This window comes from Syngnathus floridae, chromosome 10, assembly GCF_059516105.1.
Source record: "Syngnathus floridae isolate MCC-2025c chromosome 10, RoL_Sflo_1.0, whole genome shotgun sequence".
Lineage (NCBI taxonomy): Eukaryota > Metazoa > Chordata > Actinopteri > Syngnathiformes > Syngnathidae > Syngnathus > Syngnathus floridae.
Genome location: NC_142422.1, coordinates 5,503,592 through 5,525,285, shown reverse-complemented (window position 1 = coordinate 5,525,285; position 21,694 = coordinate 5,503,592). Strand labels below are relative to the sequence as shown.

General features: G+C 38.8%; 1 protein-coding gene across 2 annotated transcripts in view; it reads left to right on the top strand.

The window, feature by feature from the left end:
* The window catches only part of col14a1a (collagen, type XIV, alpha 1a), a 70,513-nt gene extending 49,110 nt beyond the window's left edge, over positions 1 to 21,403 (top strand). For both annotated transcript variants that reach the window (XM_088387038.1, XM_088387037.1), the window contains 19 exons: positions 6 to 44; positions 131 to 269; positions 1,348 to 1,490; positions 2,247 to 2,356; positions 4,094 to 4,252; positions 5,011 to 5,088; positions 5,774 to 5,860; positions 7,010 to 7,063; positions 9,438 to 9,533; positions 9,895 to 9,948; positions 13,104 to 13,157; positions 14,299 to 14,352; positions 14,439 to 14,510; positions 15,617 to 15,652; positions 16,595 to 16,661; positions 17,093 to 17,284; positions 17,574 to 17,651; positions 18,769 to 18,924; positions 20,545 to 21,403. In XM_088387038.1, the coding sequence (XP_088243164.1) occupies positions 6 to 44; positions 131 to 269; positions 1,348 to 1,490; positions 2,247 to 2,356; positions 4,094 to 4,252; positions 5,011 to 5,088; positions 5,774 to 5,860; positions 7,010 to 7,063; positions 9,438 to 9,533; positions 9,895 to 9,948; positions 13,104 to 13,157; positions 14,299 to 14,352; positions 14,439 to 14,510; positions 15,617 to 15,652; positions 16,595 to 16,661; positions 17,093 to 17,284; positions 17,574 to 17,651; positions 18,769 to 18,924; positions 20,545 to 20,573 (1,697 nt within the window). In that variant the 3' untranslated portion in view covers positions 20,574 to 21,403. The remainder of the gene's footprint in view (positions 1 to 5; positions 45 to 130; positions 270 to 1,347; positions 1,491 to 2,246; positions 2,357 to 4,093; positions 4,253 to 5,010; positions 5,089 to 5,773; positions 5,861 to 7,009; positions 7,064 to 9,437; positions 9,534 to 9,894; positions 9,949 to 13,103; positions 13,158 to 14,298; positions 14,353 to 14,438; positions 14,511 to 15,616; positions 15,653 to 16,594; positions 16,662 to 17,092; positions 17,285 to 17,573; positions 17,652 to 18,768; positions 18,925 to 20,544) is intronic.
* The last annotated feature ends 291 nt before the right edge of the window (positions 21,404 to 21,694 follow it).

The following is a 21,694-nucleotide window of genomic DNA, read 5'->3' as shown; positions in this document are numbered from 1 at the left end:
AACAGCTTGTCCGTCTATTCTGATGAGTGGAAACAGCATGGCAGGTAAGATGTTAAATTGACAGGAGATGATAGCTAATACGGGTTTAATCACAGGCAGGAGGGGGTGATGAGTACTTGGTCTCCTGTAGGTTTTCGTATGATGGAGAAATTTGGTTTGGTGGAGAAGGAGTACAACACCATAGCTGGAGTTTCCATGGAGCCAGGCTCATTCAACAGCTTCCCGTGTTACCGGTTACACCGGGACGCTCTGGTCTCACAGCCCACCAAGTAAGTAAGGGTGGGTCAACTCAGGGGTAAGAAATGTGATGAGAACCTTTCTTGGTTTTACATGAAATGTTTAAAATGTTTATGTTCATGTAACATTGCAAATATGCTCTTTGAAGTAATCCTACATACCGTATTTTCCGCACTATAAGACGCACCTAAAAATCTCCAATTTTCTCAAAAGCCGACAGTGCGCCTTATAATCAGGTGCACCTTATGTATATATGGGCTAATATTGAGCCACTACAGCAGGCGTGTCCAAAGTCCGGCCCGCGGGCCAAATGTATATATCTTGTATATGGACAACGTTTTAAAATGGGTCATTCATTGAAGGTGCGTCTTATAATCCGGTGCGCCTTATATGAACAAAGTTTTAAAATGGGCCATTCATTGAAGGTGCGCCTTATAATCCGGTGCGCTTTATAGTGCGGAAAATACGGTAACCTGTTCTTGATATTAGTTTACAATAAAGCAAAAATGTCAGCTGTGCCAAATGGAAAGGAATATGTTCGGAGCACCCGTTCGATATAACACTTATGTAAATAAAAAAAAATGATGTTCTGCCAACACATTCTCAAATCACTTTAACATTAAAATTAAAAAGTTTTATATTTCAAGGCTTAACGTAAAGCAACAAATTATCAAGTTTACATTTTAAACTAGATGCGCTTCAGATATAGCCGCAACCTTCAATCCAAAGTACTACTGTAATGCTATTTTGTCAGTGTTGTTGTTGGGGGCTTTTCGTCAGGCAGCTTTAAATTTAGCCTCCTTAACTAGGAGCGTTCCATTTTTTGGTTTTTAAAGTGACATTGACAAGAGTGCTGAAAAGTAGAAGCTGAAATTGTTTGAACCTCAATGCTCAGAGGCAGCTTCCACCCAAAAAGTTTGATTCTGTGATGAAAAAAGGTGGCACTCTGAGACAGTTTGAGGCAGCCAAGCACTCCGTAAAAGCTCTCAGCCAAGCAGCAAAGAGACTTGAAAAAGACACTCCAGTGAGTAGGCTACATGCCTTTAGGGCACAGTTAACTCATTTTGTGTGTTGTGTATGTGTCTCGCCATTTCTGCACATGTGCACCAGGTACCTTCATCCTGAAGGTTTACCATCCGACTACACCATCTCCATGATGATCCGTTTGCTTCCTGAGACTCCGCAGGAGCCTTTTGCATTATGGGAAATCCTCGATAAGGACACCGAGCCGTTGGTGGGACTCATCTTGGACCGTGGGTTTTATTTCGACTCGTGTTGTTTCTTTATCTTGTCATTGTCTCAATCTGCAGATTTGTGGTGCTGTCTGCAATCTCAGCACCGCAAGATAAATCCTTCAATATGATTAAATGTGAAATTAACTTAGCCAGCAACTTTTCACTTGACAAAGACATTGTGTACTTGGAGTTACGAAAGAGCCATTGATGAAAATATGTTTACAGCAAAAGTTTTTTTTTTTTTTTTTAACTGTATAATCCCCAAAGGAGTGCTTTCAAAGTCATAGGCTTCCTTTCCACGGGGTTAGCCACAGAACTTCAGAAGCCGTGCAGCCACTTCCCTCAAAACAAAGACAAATGTCTTTCTAAACGTACTGAGCTATGTTAAGGGGAAAAAAAATTATTAGTGCCGACAGTGACTCATGAGACCCTTCTGGGGAGAATAGAGAACTCTCGCTGTGTTAATGAGGATGAATATCAAAGTTACTTACAGACAACTTTCACATAGTAATACAATAAGCAGCATTGTACAATGAGTGCAGTTATTTTGGAGTTACACAGTGGGATATTTTTTTTTCTGTTCTCAAATTTGAGGTTAAAAATATATTCATGCCTGAATAATCTTAAATGAGCAATGTTTTGTCTTTTGTTTGTCTGTGCTTAATCAAAACGGAGCAATTTGTCTTGAAAACTAACATTTAATACATTTAATCAGCTGTGCCTATATTTCCTGTAAGATCTGTCCTAATGTTCATTTTTCTGGATCTCCTACAGACTCTGGAAAGAGTTTGACATTCTTCAACTACGACTACAAAGGAGACTTTCAAAGTGTCACCTTTGAAGAGCCTCAAATAAAAAAAGTCTTCCATGGAAGTTTCCACAAGGTTAGTGTTTCTACTTAGTGCCTTATTAATGGTGTATTCTATTCTTTAAAGTATCCATTATAAAAAGGAGGAAAAAATAAGCATCAATTATACCAGCCTTCTGACATTTTGGAGTGTCTCATCAGGAGTTCAAGTAGTTTTAAAAGCGCCAGACCTTTTAGTACTTTTTGACAAAGTATTGTTATACCATTTATTCAAATTTGCTGCAATTAGTGACACATTCATAGCAAAAATTAGAAACACTCTAATAATGTTGCTTAAAGATGTTTTAGATTAAACACACAGCAGATGAAAATTAATTGTACATGCTCATTTAAAAACAGTTGTCATGTTGTTTTAGGGCAATTTTTTACTCTGAGCAATTGAAATACCTCACTCCTCATTTATTAAAAGACTAACTGAGCCCCAACTAACCCCGCCCCCACATGAATATTCATTAGGGCACTATATCTATTGTGCTAATTCTGCAATTTATGCAACTATTTATGCAACGCCACACATAAAATATGCAATGCATAACAAATTTAATATTTACAATTCATTACTTCATCACTTAAAAGACAGATGGCCACATTTGTGCAGTAACTTGTATATGAAAAATTACCATGTGCATCAAGTTTTTTCATCTTGAGGCAATGAGTAAGGTGGGAAGATTTAGATGGGGCAAGCTGCGAGCAAAGAACTACAAGTGCAGTGACATTTTCTTCACGCAAATTGAAAAGATTAGGGAGCGGCCCATGCACCCTTGAAAATGCTGGGTTAAAAATTGGACCAACTTGGAAGTTGGGTCAAATTGACCCAAAACGACCCATTTTTTGTTCAAAACAACCCCGACATTGTTTTTTTTCCCACCACCTGAGGGGGTCCAACTTTTAACCCATCATTTTTAAAGGTATTGGGATGGGTCTGCAGAGAGCCACAATTTGAGTCCTGCTGGGTACAAAAGAAATTGCACAGTCTGCTTCTCTGAGCAGTGTGTAGCCAAAATAGGGATACCCTCATTTGAGGGATACAAATGAATATAATACATTTAAAGCCAAATCGAGAAAAAAAAGTCTTCATGATAAGCGGGATATCTTTCACAATAAATAAATATCAAGTCAACTTTGTAATTTTTATTTTGCTCTGATTACCTTTTTTCTCTCGTTGGTGTTTGTTTAGCTGTGTTTGTGCTCTTTGCGGATAACAATCGCTCGATAACGCTGTGTTATGGATTCTCGCTCTCAGAGTACAACAGAGTTAATAAAAAAATCTTCCCCATTTCCCTCCCAAATCATACGTGCAATATGAGTGATAATGCATCACTCTCAGCAGAAGAACCAAAAGCAATTTGTCTCATGTCTGGAAAATGATAAGCCAGACCAAAACAAACGAGGTGCCTTCTAAACACTGTGATGCTGTTGATGTTTGAGACTGTGAATAATCACTTTTCTCTTTTTGTTTATTTTATGTTTTACCCCAATTGCTCTTTTATTTATTCATATGTATTCATAACTGCAATCTTGTGGTTGATCTCATCAGGATAAACATGGCTTACAATCAAACCTCAAACCACCAAAAGCTTTTGTTGCCATCAAATCTACTTTTTATTCATCCATTTTGTTGTGAACAAACTAAAAAATCAGATTGTGTCAGGTGGTTCACCTATAAGCGAGTAACGCTAACATCGGAATAAATCATGTTTGTACTGTCATTTGATAAATACTCAAAATGCATTTAATGCTTGCTTTTGTTTAGCTCCATGTGAGCATCAGCAAGACGGCAGTCAAGGTGGTGTTGGACTGCGCCGTTGTGGGAGAAAAAGCCATCACTGCAGCCGGGAACATCACCACGGATGGCGTGGAGGTCCTGGGTCGTTTGGTGCGGTCTCAACGTAGACAGGACAACTCTGCTCCGGTCAGTGTTGAGTCATGTGTAACCTGCTTGCATATTAACGTCCGCTAATTATGTCATCCCCCATTGGCTAATTTAACCTGCATCCCACCCCTCAAAGTGAGCAGCCATAAAAATTCAATTCCTGTTTTACTTGTGGAGGCGGCATTTGATTGCCAAGCTGCAGAACTGCACTTATCAATTAATTTAGTGCATGTGTCAAACCGAAGGCCCAGGGGCTAGATACGGCCCGCCACATCATTTTATTTTAGACCAATTTTGCATCTGTCATTACTAAATTACAAATTGTCTTGACTTTTAAGAAAATAGAGAGATTGCTTGCAGTTTCTACTACCATTCATCTTTTAAAAATATTTGAACACGTGTGCATGACAAAACCCAACTGTATGTAATAAAAAAAAACGTTCCAATATTTCTCCCATAACTTGATCAAGCAATGACGCAGTGAAGTGTGTTTACATGTTTAAAGGCATAGAGAAAGGGAAAGTGAATTATTAGCCATGTACGGCACATCAAGTCTCATAGGAAAATCAGGATCGAGTGGGCTGTAAAAGATTAAGTGCTGCTTGGAACATGCTGAGCAAAAGTATTTCTCTAATAGGACAAGGAGGACAAGTGGACTTTTATCCACTTAACATATCACTGACCATTAACCCTAAGCTGCTCACATCACATTGCATCATATCGAGATGTATGTATATCTCTGAGGCCATTAAAGCCCAAACTGCTCCGAGTCTAACGTTGCGTGGGTGTATTTGCAGTTTCAGCTCCAGATGTTTGATATCATCTGCAGTACATCGTGGGCAAGCATGGATAAATGTTGTGAACTCCCAGCTTTGGTAAGAACACACACACATTTGCACAAACACACACTCCTGTCATCTGTGAACGTGCAGTCATTTGGTGGATATCACAGCTTGAGATCATCAGAGCCGTAATTGTGCTTGTGATCAAATCGAGTGACGATAAAACCAGAACGACCAAACTAAAATGAGGTCCAAATGACTTGGAATTCGTTTGACTGGGGATGGCCACTGGCGAAACAGCATTGGCGTTTAACCGCACCTAATTTCATTTGCAGAATTGAATTACATGCAATGGTGCACCCCAGAGGATGTGCTGTATGATCTTTCTATTTCCATTATGTTCGCATGTACACACGAGAGGTATGAGTTGCAAAATCCACTACAGAGTCAGTGCTCTGAATTAATCATCACACTATATTTATTGATATAAACATTACAAAATATAAACGGAATGTTGTGTATGTAGTTTGTTACTTAATAGCACAACAATAAAAAATATCAGTGCATTTGCTAAAAAAATATTTTTCTTCACGGCTGCGTAGATTTTCACTCATCCAGGTCATGGTAATTGGCAAAGGTTGAATTGAGACGAGTGGACTCTTTTTGTTTGTTGGATTTGATTTTTTTTTCTGAAAAAATTTAATGATGACTCGGGGAATTATTTGGCGCACAACTCTGACATGGCTAAGCAAGAAGAGTTGTTGTGTTTATGTTGTAGCGAGTTGAAGAGGAGTGCCCCTCAATGCCTCACGCCTGCACCTGTTCTCAAGACAGCAAGGGACCCCCAGGACCTTCCGGACCTCCCGTGAGTTGTTTCTGTCATTCTGTTTTATGATTGACCGCAGATGTGTTTTTAGTCAACTTTTATTTGTTCATTTTCTTTCCCTGGACTCTAATTTATAAATGTCACTACTCATAGCGTCTGTTCTTGCATCATAAATTCACAATATTTTTTCAGTTCTTTTCTTGTCCAGTATAGTCAAAGAGGAATAGAAGTAGGAATAAAATATTTTGTGTGGTGCAACAGGAAGAAAATTCATTTTGTTTAATTGGTTTCTCCACACTGAAGTTACTTTGATTTAAATGAATTCAAATATAATACTAATTACGTCACTTTCCAGATTTTTTGAAGTTGCAATGGAGTATTTCAGAAAACACATTCTAAGTAACACAAGCTCTTTTATGGCTTGAGAAATTCTACTCGTCATGATCTTCATTTTCAATTAGTCTGTCTCTGTTTCCCCGCTCAGACGTTCCGTTTGCCATATGGTCTGTGTTTTCCGCTATTCACTTACAACTCTCAATCATTTTGTCTGCCTCCACCATCGGCACCACCTCGTTTGAGAGTGTAATTAAATGGTGATTTCATTTATCACAGAAGATTACGATCCGCCACAATTTTCATCCCGGTGCACCCAAGTCAGGTCCACTTTCTCATTTGAGAAATCCACTTGACAACGTCTTTCTAATTTTCCTTAATTACGTCTCATTTAAGAAGCTTGTATTGCAACAAATTTGCACTTCAGCAACAAATGGCTAATATAGAAGTAAATGCACATGTTTTACCTGTTTTCCTGCCTTCATCTCTTTATATTTGATTTTTTCTTTCACTTTCATTCTTCAACAGCACAACATGCAGCTGTGATACTATTTTGTGGCCAGGCTATTATTTTTCTTTTACGTTCGCTTCATCCCAACACCAGCTCCCTTTTATGTCTCCTTTTCACAATGTCTGTTTGTACCCGCAGCTTTGAATAGACTACTTAAATCACATTGTAACTGTGCAATGTGGCCGTCATAAATGGGATAAATCTTTTCAGCACTAAAGCAGCATACCAGTCACCATGCCTCAATGTGTGTCAACCATGAACCATATTTTTATTTTAATACAATACATTGTTCATTTTGTAATGATTTAATTTCGAGTGCATTGTACTTATGTACTGTGTTTTAGGGTGGTCCGGGGATACGAGGAACACGAGGAGACAGGGGGGAACCTGGAGTGACGGTGAGTTAGTATTTTTGGTGCTTGACTAGACAAGCAAATGAATCTGTAAGCATTTTGGGGAGCTTTGAAAGTCCTATGCACAGTCGCCTTCATGATGAAAAAAGAAAATCACATGGATAGCTTTTATAAGCAATTTCATAAAGACGCTGACTCATTCCTCGTGAATTTTTACGGCATACGAGAGTTGTGGCTATTGTAGCTCTTCACATTGGGAAAAAAACCGAAAAACCTAAAACTAATGACGTCTTATATATCTCTTGAAAATCTGTGATCATTTGAGCAATAATTTGCTGAATAGACAGTACGCTGCATCATTAGTGAATGCAATTTGTAAAAGTCCCATTCACGTGAAGGTGGATTGGGAGCTTATTAAATGTCTGTGTGACTTTAATGAGTCGAAGATAATACATTCATGTGGTGGAGGTACAATGCTATAGGAGAGTGAGACAGCCCTCCCATGAGGAACAACGGAGGGAGGATCAATAAAAACACCCACAACATCTCTCAGCAGTGTTCTCACGGACTTGCTGACTATATATTCTACATGTGTTTTGTCCACACCTGCTCTCCAAGGATCGAACAAACCCCCAACTACTCCCTACTGATGTGGTCAAACGATGGAATCAAATGTCCTGGATATGAAGTGTTCACAAAGAGTCTTTTATAAAATCCCCCTTTGTTCTTGAAGCAGCCATGTAACTTTGCTCAGCTAAATTTAGCTTAACTCTTGCTAAGGAGAGGAAAACAGTTCCCGGGAATCTGAATGGAATAACATTGCACCCCGTCTTTCCTTTTGCACTCACACACATATACACGACTGGCGTTTTTAACCTTTTTCCCACCCCATAAAGCTTGTGGCCATACAGATTTGATTAAATTTTCACTCTTGCAGTCAGTACTTCATCACCAAGCTGCTGAACTATACTTGTCAGTTAATGTAGTGGTGTGGCGTAAATTCAGTGGAACATCAGCGTGGATGCCAGTGAACATTCCAGTTCTGCTTACCTTTTTTGGGTTTGGCAGGATAGTGCTTTTGTGGAATCTGACAGAAGGAGTCCAAGGAATGCTTGACAAAAGTGCATGTAGGAGATTTTTTAGCTTTTGTTATGGTGGCTTGTTTTATGTAATACTAGAGTGGCTCAAATAGAGATAAAATCTTTGTATGTTTTTAACATGCTTTCCCAATAAAAAAAATTATCATGTATTTCTAATGTCTCACCTTTGGGTGAGATGGAAAAGCTCTCCACTACTAAAGCATATGTGAGCATTGAATGTACTGCAGTCAAGTAAATGAAATTAGTGAGCCTTTTAATATGGGCCCACTCTTTTCTTTTATTCTCACCCCAAAAAACTGAAGAAAGCTGTATCTTCCTTGAATGTTCCTCTTTTTTCATGGTTTAATAAAAATATGTACTGTGCGTGCATTCTCCAAAAACTGCATCTAACATTGCAGGATGTCCATAAATCAAAATGCTGAATGTGCGTGCGAGACGCCAACAGTCTTTCGTTTTTTTTCTGGAGATTTTTTTGCGGTCAGTCCAAGTTGCACCATGTGTGATGGACTTTGCTGTCAAACACGGCAATACATTCAAAACATTTACTGCCACATATAAAGGCAACAGCTGCACGTTATCCACAACAAAAAACAAATTTAGATATTTATGAAGCATGGATGTTCGCAACTAATGATCCTGGATGTTAACTAACGAGCATGAATGTTGTTATGAATTCAACATTGTCTACCTACACTGTTGCAGTGGGTCCACATACCCATCACATTCCTGATTTTATAAAGGATTGCAATACAGTGTATGTTGATATATTGTATATTTATACAATGGTGCAGTGTAACTAACCATGCAGCAGCTGTGGAAGGAGGTCGCAGTTCAGTGCCCCCATCCCCTTCATGGTTATTTAGTGCGATATACGGAAAACGTGTTTTGGCTAGGGTTCTCCCTACCACTTGTTCTCAGTCTTGCAGGGAGGCCTTTCAGTAAGTCAATGAGAAAATATTATTGTTAATGCACAGCGTGTTAAGAGATGAACATGAAATGGCCCACCCAAGAGTCTTTCTCGAAATTTCTAATTCCTGGGACATTTTTGTTCTTCTTTACACAATCATATGCCACACACATACTCGAGATACATATTTTCTCAGGTAACCAAATAAGTAAAAAAAATAAAAAAAGATTGCCCCAATGTACCTAGTATTGTAGCTGCTGAGTAAAAGTGACATAAATGAAATTGCAATACTCACCAACAATATTCTAATGATCAGGTGTTGTTATAATTTTATTTATAACTTGTTTTATTATACTGTGTAGTATATTTAATGATTTGTTTAATTATTATATTTATTTTTTTATTTATGTAGGGACCTCAAGGGCCTGTGGGAAAGGCTGGCTCTGCGGGACCACCAGGACTACCAGGTCCTCAAGGACCCAGTGGCCTCTCTATTCAGGGGCCTCCGGTAAGTGCTCACAGTACATTAGATGAATTCCTCTTTCCAGGAAGAAAGTGTTACATAGTGTTAAAAAAAACTATACTGTTGGTCATATATATGCATGACAAATGGTATGACAGGAAATAATTGTTTCCACAATTGGCTCAAAAGCTCACATTGTGTTTTCCCAAGTTCTGTGATATCAAAACACCTGCCAGCATAAACTGTCAAAGAGGTATCCTGCCAGAAATTCAAGTCCAAAGTTCACTTGTGTTAAGGAAGAACTTTATGAAGAAAACGGCTGTTCGTTTCTTTGGTCCCTTGATATTGGTCGCTATGACTGCTATCATTCAGACAGCTGACATGTGGAACAATGTTTACTTTGCAGGGCGCTGCTGGGGAGAAGGGAAAGACGGGAGAGATTGGCCCAGCCGGCCCAATGGTAAGAGTTGCGCTCCATCTTTATAAAACGTCAAGGGTGCTTTTATTGTAGTCATCAGAGATACAAATGCTAGCAGATCCTGATTTCCATGCTCACTGCCAATTTGGCAAACCGGTCGCTGCCAAGCGAGGTATGCCAACCCAGCAGTGGGAATGAGTCACTTTGATTGGCCGTGACTGAAGTTGACTGCACGTGATCACTCACACAGCGGCGCAGACCTCCCTCTCTCAGATACACTGGCCTGTGCCCATCTGTGGAAGGTTCACCGTGAGCCGTGCAAGATTTAGCCCATTCACCAAGATAGAGCCCTCAATCTTATAAAAGTGAAACAAAGTCTGCCGTCAAACACAGTTGTTTGGTAGGCTGCCCAACAATCATGTATTCCATTTTTCACACAGTTTTGGCTACGATCAAATGAACTGAAACCCAGCTGTGCCTGTTTATAAGTTTTTCTTCTTTGTATTTGTGTGTGTGTGTGTGCATGCTTAAAGAATACAAATGAACATCTCCTGAGTTATCACTGAAGTGCCTGCAGATAGATGTCAACAAGCCTCGTTGCCATAGAAACCCATTTAATGACTTCACAGCTTATTTCATTATAATATAACCAATATTTCAAAATTGTGTTCATCATATAGAACTCATTTGATGTGTTATCGTAGGTCCGTTCAAAATTTTTATCCATCTTGTGAAGCAGTAAAAAAAAGTGTCACTGGATGAAATTGACTTTACTTTGAAACTCCCGAATGAGTAGGAATGATTCACGCTTACAGACTGTATTTATTCAAGTGCTAAAGTTAGTGTTATCTGTTACTGTCCTGCCAGTGCAAATTAAATATTAATCTCTGAAAGATCCTCTGAGCACTCCGAATCCCACATAAGCAGTGCTTATCAACTTAGTTTGACTTGAAATTCAGTTTTGCAAGACCATTTATTGAAAGTGGAGTCACTGGCTGACACGCTTAAACAACTCAAAACTAAAGAGCTGAGTCTGAATCTCATTTTTGAGTATTTGAGTAACAAAACTAACGACCTCAACTGAACAGTGTTTATAACAATTCCCGTTTCCCACCGCAACGACAGTAGTATTCTAATTACAGGAAACGTTTGTATGGAGGGCTCTTCCAGCCCATGAATGATCTCCATTCTTTTGTTGCAACCTACAGCGCAATTTTACCTTGGAATCACGAGAGAAGAATAGGAATGTGTGTGTGCATGTGTTTGTGTGTATCGGCGTATGTATAAGTGTATATGTACATACACGCTCGCGTGACGGATCCTATTTTTCAAACGCTATAGCAAATATCACCAATAGAGCAACACCTCTGTTTGTATTTCTTTTCTCTTTCTTTCTTCTCAATCTTTTTACCTTCTGTGGCTGCAGTAAATTCCACATAACCTTGTCATCATCAGCATCCCCTCATTTTTCTTTCAGTTTGATAGGAAAGAAAATGCTGCTGCAATGAATAGCAAATTGTGTGTTAGGACATCCATCTTCCTTATCGCTTTTTTTTATGACTGTGTGTGTGTGGGTTATCATGTAATTATTTGTTTTGTCTCAGCAAGGAATATATACTTCTGTAGTGTATTCACTGCTTAGGTTTCACAATAGTCTTAAAGCAAGCAGTGAAAACATATCCAGCACATTTCTCTTTAATATTCAGAAATGCACCCACACTTCACCACACATTTTTAATTTTCAATAATTTTCACAAATGTTATATATATATTTGTTATATACATATATATGTTTTATATATATATATATATATGTGTGTGTGTTGTATATATGTTATATTTATATATACATTGGTTATATTTAATTGTCTAATATTTATTAATTTATTGATTTATTTATTAATTTATTAATAATGTACAGAAGATCTGAATGTTTATTATTTGAGTTAACAACTACATAATTTAACACAAACGTTATTCTAGAACCATTCCCACAAATATATCTTTTTTAAAAAATGCTGTCATTTACTTGGAATGTTTACTATAGCAATAAATTACTCTCTTCGTACAGTTTAGCTTTAAGTATGCACAAGAAAGCAATTGAAAACAATCATTCCATGCGGGAAGATTCTTTTTTCTCCTAGAAAAATAAAATAATATTATTACAGTAATAATGACTCGGGATTCAGCTAAAAGGGCATCGTGTCATTGTTTTGATAAAACCGAATTGACCTGCAGCAAAATTTCCACCCCTTTAGCGAGTTTTGACATGTTACTGTTGCTCATTAGCTTGTAAATTATAAACAACATATTTAAATTAAGAGACAGTGTGTGTCTGCGTGTGTGTGTCCATCTGTGTGGCATGGCTGCCAAAGGCCACATCTGTTACATTTGATACAAGGTGTAGATTATGAAGCATGGTGTCCTCTCTTTATACAATATTTAACTGTATTTACTGTCCTGCCCTCGGATTTTATTTTGATTTTTATCCTTAATCGCATTTTGAACTTATTCATTTACACTACCATGCACAGAGGGGTTGATGTCGGGAAAACTGTTCGTAAAGCAATTTCATGCTTCCATATTGTGCGAAGTCCACTTTGTGTCCCAGCATGCCGGTGCTCCAATGCGACAAGTTCATTTCCTGTTGTGAAGGCACTGCCTTCGCTCAGCTCAGCAGGCTGTCTGCACATGGGCCCTAAATTTTGGTGACCAAATTGTCAGTACATGTCCTCACTGAATGTTCAAAATCATTGCTTACTAATTATTGTTTCACAGCACATTAGTGAGAGGTCATCAGGTGGAAGGATACAATTTACATTTTTTAATTGCCTAGAAATGACTAAAAAATGTATTATGGTTCTTCTATATAACCATGCCAGCAACAGTGACAGACAAGAACAATTGAGAGCTCTTTCCCGAGATGATAAAAAGTACAATTAACCTATTTGTCCACCCGTTTCCGTTCGAACAACAGAATAATAGCTTTGAGTTCAACTAGACAGACAAACACTTACTTCACACTGAGTAAATAAATTGGTGACTAAGAGATCATCATTATTTTTGAGTTCAGTATACACATTTTGTAACATTTTTGTTTGGTTGTGTGCGGTGAAGTTTTTCTAAAGTAAAATATATGCCTGGGATTAATAAAGGTTGAGAATATGTTGAGGAAATTCTGTTTGTGTTGTGTTTAGGGTGTTCCTGGAAGCCAGGGATCCCCCGGTAGGGATGGTCCCCCCGGAGCGAGGGTAAGACATCTTTTGTTGCTACGACGCATCAGAAAAAGCCTTTATTCATTTCACAGTGAAACGAATTTGAATGTTTTTTATGCCTTATCATTTTAAATGATCAAAGTGCTTCATGGCACCACCAAGTTAGTTAATCCCTGCTGTGTTTTTGTCTCGGTCCCAATGGGAGCCATTACTTCAGTATTACAGCACAGTGCAAATTTTAATTTGTCGTACATTTAATACATGCATAAACACTGTGAAATATAAAGATTCAGATCAATCTTGTTAAAGTTAAATTCTACAGCGAGAACCTTAAGTACCAATTCGACTGGATATTGGTGGTGGAATTGAACATTTTATGTGGAGTCTTGGTTGTGAGGCCAATGGCTTCAAAATCACAGCCCAAGCTTGGCTGGTTACATTTGTCCAATTCATTCTATCAAAACATGAAATGGATTTTTCTTGTTACATATGAACACAATCACATTTTTGGAAAACTGTGAGATGTGAGTTTAGCTTCTCTAGTGTGTCTTTAGCGGTTTGATTGCAACAACGCTTGACTCCTTGGTGCCTCTCCCGCTTGCGTGATTTGTTACTGTGCAAAAAATGCACAAAGTGCTGTTGGAGCGACTGTTTTCATTTGGACGGGTGAATAACCCCTCGATATCGTCGCTGCCTCCGAAGTCGAAACACCGCAGGGAATGTTCTCAGCAATCTTTGTCTCACCAAATACGATTTGATATCATAAGCAAGCCAACACACGTAAGCAGAACTTAGAGCCTGGTTGGTTGGAATATCTGGGGGCTTGTATCTTCAGCTGTGTTCAATATTTTAGCAGTTGCATTGCTTTGCATTGGCTTCACTTCACACGGGCTGGAATGAGAGCCATGTAAGGCGAGAGTCCGTGATGAAAGGGCACACTCTGAAAGCAAACCATTTATTTTCCTAGTTGGATGTTAATTCAAGTTTACAAAGCTTTCCAAGGTGAATAATTCTGGATTTGTGCAAATATGTGCCAAAACTGCACGAATCGTTACCTGCAATGAAAATAAATGCTGAGTCGGTCTGCAACTCAAACGTGAAGATAGCGGAAATGTCTTATCCATCAACAGTTCTCGGATGAATCTTGACTAACAGCAAATCAATGTTTCTGTCACAGGGCCTACCAGGTAATGATGGACCTCAGGGTCGACAGGGTCCGCCGGGCCCTCTTGTAAGTTTGGGTTTTCTAGTTATTACCCGGAGAATACATTCTTGGCAGGTACATTTAATAAACGAGCAATGCTTTCCGTCTTTTAGGGAGCCCCGGGTGCACCTGGAGCTACAGGACCCATTGGAGCAGGAGGTCCTAAAGGAGAGCAAGGACTTTCTGTAAGTCCATATATATTTACTTCTTATTTTTAAATTTATTACAAATAAGGGGAAACCTGTGATACATTTGTAAAATATTACTCAGTTGCCCTAAAAATCTAAGCTTATGTGGAGACTTTTCTTGTGGGGGAGAAAAAAAAAAAAGCCAATTAAAATATATATTCAAAAAGTTATGTAAGCTCTGCTAAAACCATGTGAATCAAATGAAATGAGGAGCAGTAAAATGGAAACAGAGCAATGAGGGAGAAGCAACTGGTGTAATGTAAAAGTAATGAGATACAACTGTGCAATACAAGGGTGGGCAATTAATTTTGAAAAGGGGCCATGTGGAGAAATCGGAACGTTTGCCCCGGGGGCCTTTGAGCCAACATGTTAAACTCAATTTTGTCCATATTATGTTTAATGTTTAGAAAAAGCATATTGTCTTGTTTCAGTACATTGCTACATGTGTAGATATGGTATTTATTGTTATAATTATACAATAGTTATTTATGAATAAATCATTTTTATTAATTTATTCAGTATTTTAATTTATTTATTAGAAATAAAAATACACATTAGCATGAACTTAGAGAACAGCCACCAGAAATCATCTTATCGTTAGCCAGGATTTTCCATTGAAGCTCTTCTCTGAGGAATTCCACTTTAAAAGTTAAACTGCACTTTATTAAAGCAATTTGCAGCACGGAGAGCCTGTCCTCTACAATATAATCGTCATCACACAAAGGATAAAGGAGCTTTTTATTAAAATGCCGCAATATGCCGAACGTGATTATTAAATCACAGGCAGGTAAAATTGTATCTTTTGTTTGCCTCAGGATTGCAATGTGCTGCAGTCTGATATGCTTTCGTAGTCGGAGTGCGCTTGGCAGCTTTTCCGTGTATATGGCGTGACCAGATATGAGATTCGGGTGCTTTACAGTATTGCCAAAAGCCCTCAAAGCCACAATTTTGTGTACACTTTTATGTGCACGCAAAGGACCTGCATGGATGGACTATATTTTCTCCAAATATAAAAGTATCAAAACTTAAAGGTACTGTTGGTGGTGAAGGAGAAATATAGTGAGATCCAAATCCCATTTTCATTCCGTGCTTTTATTTTGTAGGGTCCCGCTGGTATCAAAGGAGATAAAGGAGAAAGAGTAAGTCTGCCCATGCTACAATCAATCAATGTTGGTTTCAACTAATTCACTTTTTATGAAATGGGAATATTACTTGCTCAGACTCACCAATGGTGTCTGGATTTGAAGAAGTCAATCCTCCTCTCCTCCCATTTTTTTTTTTTTTGTGTAGCACAAGCCTTCATTCTGTTTCTGTTTTGGACTGTCTGCTCCTTGTTTGGCGACTCAAGTCAGATTCAGATTGAGAGTCTGTTTTTGGCGACAGGGTGATCAGAGAGAATTTCCTACACAATTTCCTACCCTGAATCAAACTCTCACCCGACCAATTTCATCTACTTTTACCGTCATTTGTGTCCTACTGCGCTTCATTTACTGGAAGTGAGAAGGTCTCTGCAGGATTCCCCCCCCTCCTCCCCTCCATCTGTATTACAACTTTGTGCCTGGTGGGCATCTTCCCAATGATGGAACTCACTTCACAGTGTATGGGGGGAGGGGGGTATATGATCATTTACCAGGGACAAGTTAAAACATTTATTGGAAATAGTCTCATGAAATATTTAGCCGCTACCACTCGCATCTGTTGTGGGTTTGTAATAAGTGTAGCAGACTGCGTTTCCCAAATTTGCGGAAGGGTTTTCACATGCCCTGCAGACTTTTTTTTTCTGAATGTGTTAAAATGTTGAATAGCTTTTTAAAACAAAAGAGAAGTTCCTCCTGTGATGTGCTGGAAATGCAAAATGGGGACACGCCTCAGTGAATTAATCAATCATCATTGGCCTAGATCCATTAATTTCCCCGGAATCGTAATTCTTCATCTAATTAAGATATTTTGGGAAATTGTATGCTTCAAAACAACCATTTTTATTTATTTTATTATATTTAGATGACATCCAAATGGTATCAGGTATGAGTTGAACCAATCCATTCATGGTGTATAGGAATAAACTTTTATTTCTTTCTCAGGGTGACGTGCAGTCCCAAGCAGCTGTGCGTGCTATAGCCAGACAAGTGTGTGAGCAACTCATCCAGAGTGAGTAATCAGCAAAATAAAATCCCACACACTCACTTGGGTACTCTTTCACACCTATAATAAGATTCGTTGCAATATTTATATCCACAATTCTGCAGAGAATTAATTATAACCAAATGACCTCGCTGTCAGGGACGATTCGTGGAGGATTGTGACCGAGCAAGCTCGCTTATAGCAACCAGTACCAACTTCTTCTTGTGTTTATGAAACATATTAAAACAAATAATAATAATTTGCTGGAGGTCAACATATGCTAAGTAGTTAAACATACCGTATTTAAAGAATTTAAAAAAATATCTCATCTTGGTATCGGTGGAAAAAAAATTGAATTCGAATGATACCAGATTTTTTTTTTTTTTTTAAATAAATATTAAAGAGCCAGTGGTTTGTTTTTGGAGTAGAAACACAAGCTCTCTTCTTTGTGTGTTCAGGCCACTTGTCACGGTATAACTCCATCCTGAACCAGATCCCAATCCAGTCATCTGCACCAGTAAGTAGAATGCCCGGGCCACCTGGTGAGCCTGGCAGACGAGGCCCCCCAGGACCTCAGGGAGAGCAAGGACCACCCGGCAGGCCCGGTTTCCCTGGTTCTAACGGGCAGAGTGGACGGCCAGGAGAAAGAGGTGAGCAACAAAGCGGTTTGAGTGACATGCAGACAAAATAGGATTGGCTCTCGTCTGGAAAAGCAGACACGTGTCAAGATGGGAATGGAATCCCTGTCAAACATGTCCTCTCGCCAAGTGCTTTCAGCTCATTCTCAATCCTTTACACTCTGCACTGTATGTAGTTATTCGCAATTTTATCCTATGTTCCAAAACTTTGTTTTTCCCCACAAATAAAGCAATTTTATCTGCCATCTGCGATGTACAACAGTAGGAATGAAAAATATAACGTGACACCTGCTGTTTTCAGGTCTTGCAGGGGAGAAGGGTGAGAGAGGCAGTCCAGGTGTTGGGCCACAAGGACCTCGGGGACCCCCGGGACCACCAGGTGCGACTTACTCCACCAAGCAGTTCTTGATTGCTTTGTATTTTTGGTTTTTGCTTGTGTGCACTTTACTGTCTCAAATGTTTGACCTGGATTTTGATGTTCTTGATAAAGTTTGATCCACATACTCATATTCTGGGGTTTTATAATGGGAACAAATTAAAATGTATGATTAGAATTTGCAAAAATAAATCTGTAAAGTAAATTCGATTTTTCCACATTTAATCCCAATTGCATATGAATAATTTATTTAAATTGAGGAAAATCAAATCTCAGTAATACAGGTTGGAATTTTTTTGTGCCAACATAGGAATATTTTTTCATCCTGTAGTAGGAGGTCTGATGAAACTTGACCTTCTTTAGCTATTAAGATTATAGCCCATCAATCTTCCCACATTGATTTTATGGGTGACAAAGGCCTTGGCAGAAGTCTGAATTCTTCAGAACTGTTCTAAAACTGCTCGATTTATTTTGTACTGTGCTTTGAGCTCCTGGAGCTCCTTGCACCCATGCACTGTATGTTTCAGTAGTAAAGTTAAGGAGTTGAGACTTGCTTGCACTTTGCTCTGATGAAATCAAAAAGCAGTTTGAGGGAGTGTGTTGCTCTTACATAAAGAGCTAGAACTTGATTTCCTCGTAAGCGTTGGGATTTGTCTGCCTCAGCATGGTGATAGCCGTGAGTCTGTACGGCACATTCTTGTAATATCTTAAAAAGGCTTCGAGTAAGACAGCTTCAACTCAAAGATAAGCTCTTTTATTAAGATCAGTTTTTTTAATTAAACAAAACCATCATTGTGTGGTTATTTAACATTGTTCAGTAGACTCCTTCATAAATACTGTTAGAGGGTTGTTATTTTTAAGAAATGATGACGAAGTGGACCATCTCACTTAGCCAAATATACTGTAGACTCCATCTCTTGCTGAAGTCCATAAAACCGAACCCGCTGTGTAAATGTCTGCTTGTTAGCCGCTCTTTTCCCCTGTGGCTTCCTTTATGCAGAGTCGACATAGCAGGCGGCTTCTTTAGTGTCACTTTGTAGCAAAAGCAAAAATGATATCACCAACGTTGGATGCTACATTTTTGCCAACTCTTTCTTACCTGCTCTGATTTTCTCTTCAGGGTCACCAGGTGAGGGGCACACAGGAAGTCAGGGCCCCCACGGGCGACCTGGGAGCCCGGGGGCTCCAGGGAGGCCGGGCAATCCGGGTTCCCCCGGACCAGTTGGATCGCCAGGTTACTGCGACCAGAACTCTTGTTTGGGGTACAATGTTGGAGGTAAGCACACGAGCACACCAGGAAAGTACTTACAAAAAGGACGGACAATGAGAAAGCGCAAAAGTAAAACCACAAGCTTGATTGGTTTCATCATAGAAATGCAGATTCTACACCTGTTTAAAAAAAAAAAAGGCAAAAAATACTGATTCAGCTCCTTGATTTAAAACGCTCTTTACTTTATCATAAGCAATACTCGTTTTGTTAAGTTGGCACAACAAAAAAGCTTCTCTGCATCCACAATAGCTTGCCTCTTTTATTTACTTGCATAGTGCTTGCACTAAAACAAAACCAAACAAAAAATACTTATGAGCTAATGAAAAAATAACACCTTAGCTGAAATTGTATTTTTTTAACCTAAAAAAATTAAATTTAGAGAATTTCATTTAACCTTAAGAATCTTTATAGGCCAGGAACTTATTATTTTTATATTGACACATCCGTCATTCTTGCAACTGCCAACAGAATTGAAAATGATATTTATTCAGTCAGACAAGTCAAATGTTCTACTTCTTAATAATTCATGCAGATATTTCTACCTCCTATTTCCACCCATTTTGAGGGATAGAAAGCAGCTGTTCATTTAGTTAAAAAAAAAAATATGAAAGGCAATAATGTAGACAGCGGCAGTGGGTTCACACTGTTATTGTTCTCATAAACCTCTCAGACAATGCACGCTAATCTGGCTTTTAGAATTGTTGCGTTGACAAGTTTATGTACTTGACAACTGTCTTGAGTGTGTGGTTTGGTAAACAAACCCTAAAACAGATAAAAGGCAGATTTGAATATTGATAGTGATGAGGCAGCTGCATGTCTGATAGAGCTGCTTCACAGCAAAGTCATCACACCTCTAACAGCTTCAGACACTTGTATTGTCCTGATCGTCTTCTAAAAGTGGCTGACGGTGAGACTTTTATCCATCAAGTCACATTCAAATTCCTGAAAGTTATTCAGGCGCTACTTTTATGTTATAACTTTGAAAGGCTTCGACTGTACTGAATCGTTTGCGGGTGAAATGTTACATCCTTGCGTAATAAACCTCAGCATTTGTTTGTCCTTTGCATGTCTGATTTCATTTGTATTGACTATAGTTTGACTAAAATGTAGCTTCAGCTTGAAGAATTTCAAACAACCTTTTTTCAAAGCATAACTATTTTCATATAAATATATAAATAGTTATGCTCATATATAATCAAATAATATGCACATGCAGAAGTTGAGAAAAGTAATTAGAATTTTTTATCTTTTATATATATTTATATAGTATATGATAAAAGATACATTTTATTTAAATTAAATTGGATAGAAGATTAATTTAATTTAAATTAAATTAAATTAAATTAGTTAAAAATTAATTAGATTAAAAAAAAATATATAAATATATATATATATTTTTTTTTTTTTTTTCATCCTGACAAAGTCGGTCTTTACATTGTATTTATTTGGTTCCTCTAGTATTTTCTCCCAGTTCAACACTAATCATTTCCACTGTTAGAACTCTGCAACCTGTGTCTGTGCAGTTTGAGAGTTTGAACCATCTGGTGTCTTTGGGTGCTTTTGTAACGTGAGGTAACATCTCCTTTCCTTCTTCCCTTTGCTCCTCTTCCACCTCCACAACTCAAGTTCAACGGGACTATGGGAATGATTACTGAGGAGCGTTCTCCAGCTCTCCTCCTGTCCTTCCTCTACATCCTGTAGATTCAGAGACTTCTTCAAGATATCCATCCGCCTTTGCAATGGAGAGTTGCAAGCATTTAAAACTTCCTTCCTGCAGGAGCATTTTTTTTTCCAGAACCGCTTCATATTTGCACATTGTGGATTTAAAAAAAGAAGAAGAAGAAAGAAAAGGGGAAAAAAGTCTAATTCAGCCTTTGCTTTGCTGTTCCGGCGCCATATTTTGACAATCTCTGAGGCAACTGTGGATTATAGTTTACCAAAAACAGACCATAATACTGTTATTATGCGCACACAATGCTTCGGTGCCGCAGCCTCTTCAAATCTTTTCAGCACTAATCTCGTCTTTCAAGACCACTTGCAAGCGACTTCTTACTTGTTGGCTGCTTTATTCAGTTTGCCTGCTTAAAAATGGGCACAACCCCCATCGAATTTGGGCCTGGCGTTGCCATCATTTCTAACTTCACCAGGAGATGAGATTTCAACCTCTGCATGCTCCTTACATTTCTTCAAAGCTTCTCTTCTCAAGATGGTGGTGGAGAAACAGTTTTTGACTCCCCCCTTGGGCCCCCAGGCAACAACAAATCAATATTTCAAAAACAATCTCATTCATTAAATGATTGACTTCAACGGTCTCCTTACAATAGACAAACCTGTTATTAGGGGGTGTGTCATTTCTGTTTTGTCCGGGATTGCCTGCTGGCTGGAGACCCCAACTAACCGACAGTCAGCGAGAACAAAGAAGGGACTGCAATTCTGGTGGCGGGATTAGTTTTTTCCTAAACGCCCTCCAGGCAGCTCTAATTCTGCTCCTTGGACTCCCCTATGGAGTTATTTCTCGCCAAGTGTGTGCCACAACTGACCGCCAATGTTCCCATTACCCTCTCACAGTCCAAACTTTTCCTAACGGTGGCTACCAGCCCTACAATCAAGCCTACAACCAGGCCTACAACCCTTCAGCAGTAGCCCATAATGATGAGGAAGATGAGGAAGAGGAGGATGAAGAGGACCCTTATTACGCCCCTCATCCCTATCGCTATGGTTACCGTTCTAACCCCTCCCGCTCAGAAGATGTGGAAGTGCGGTCACCCGGCGTGGT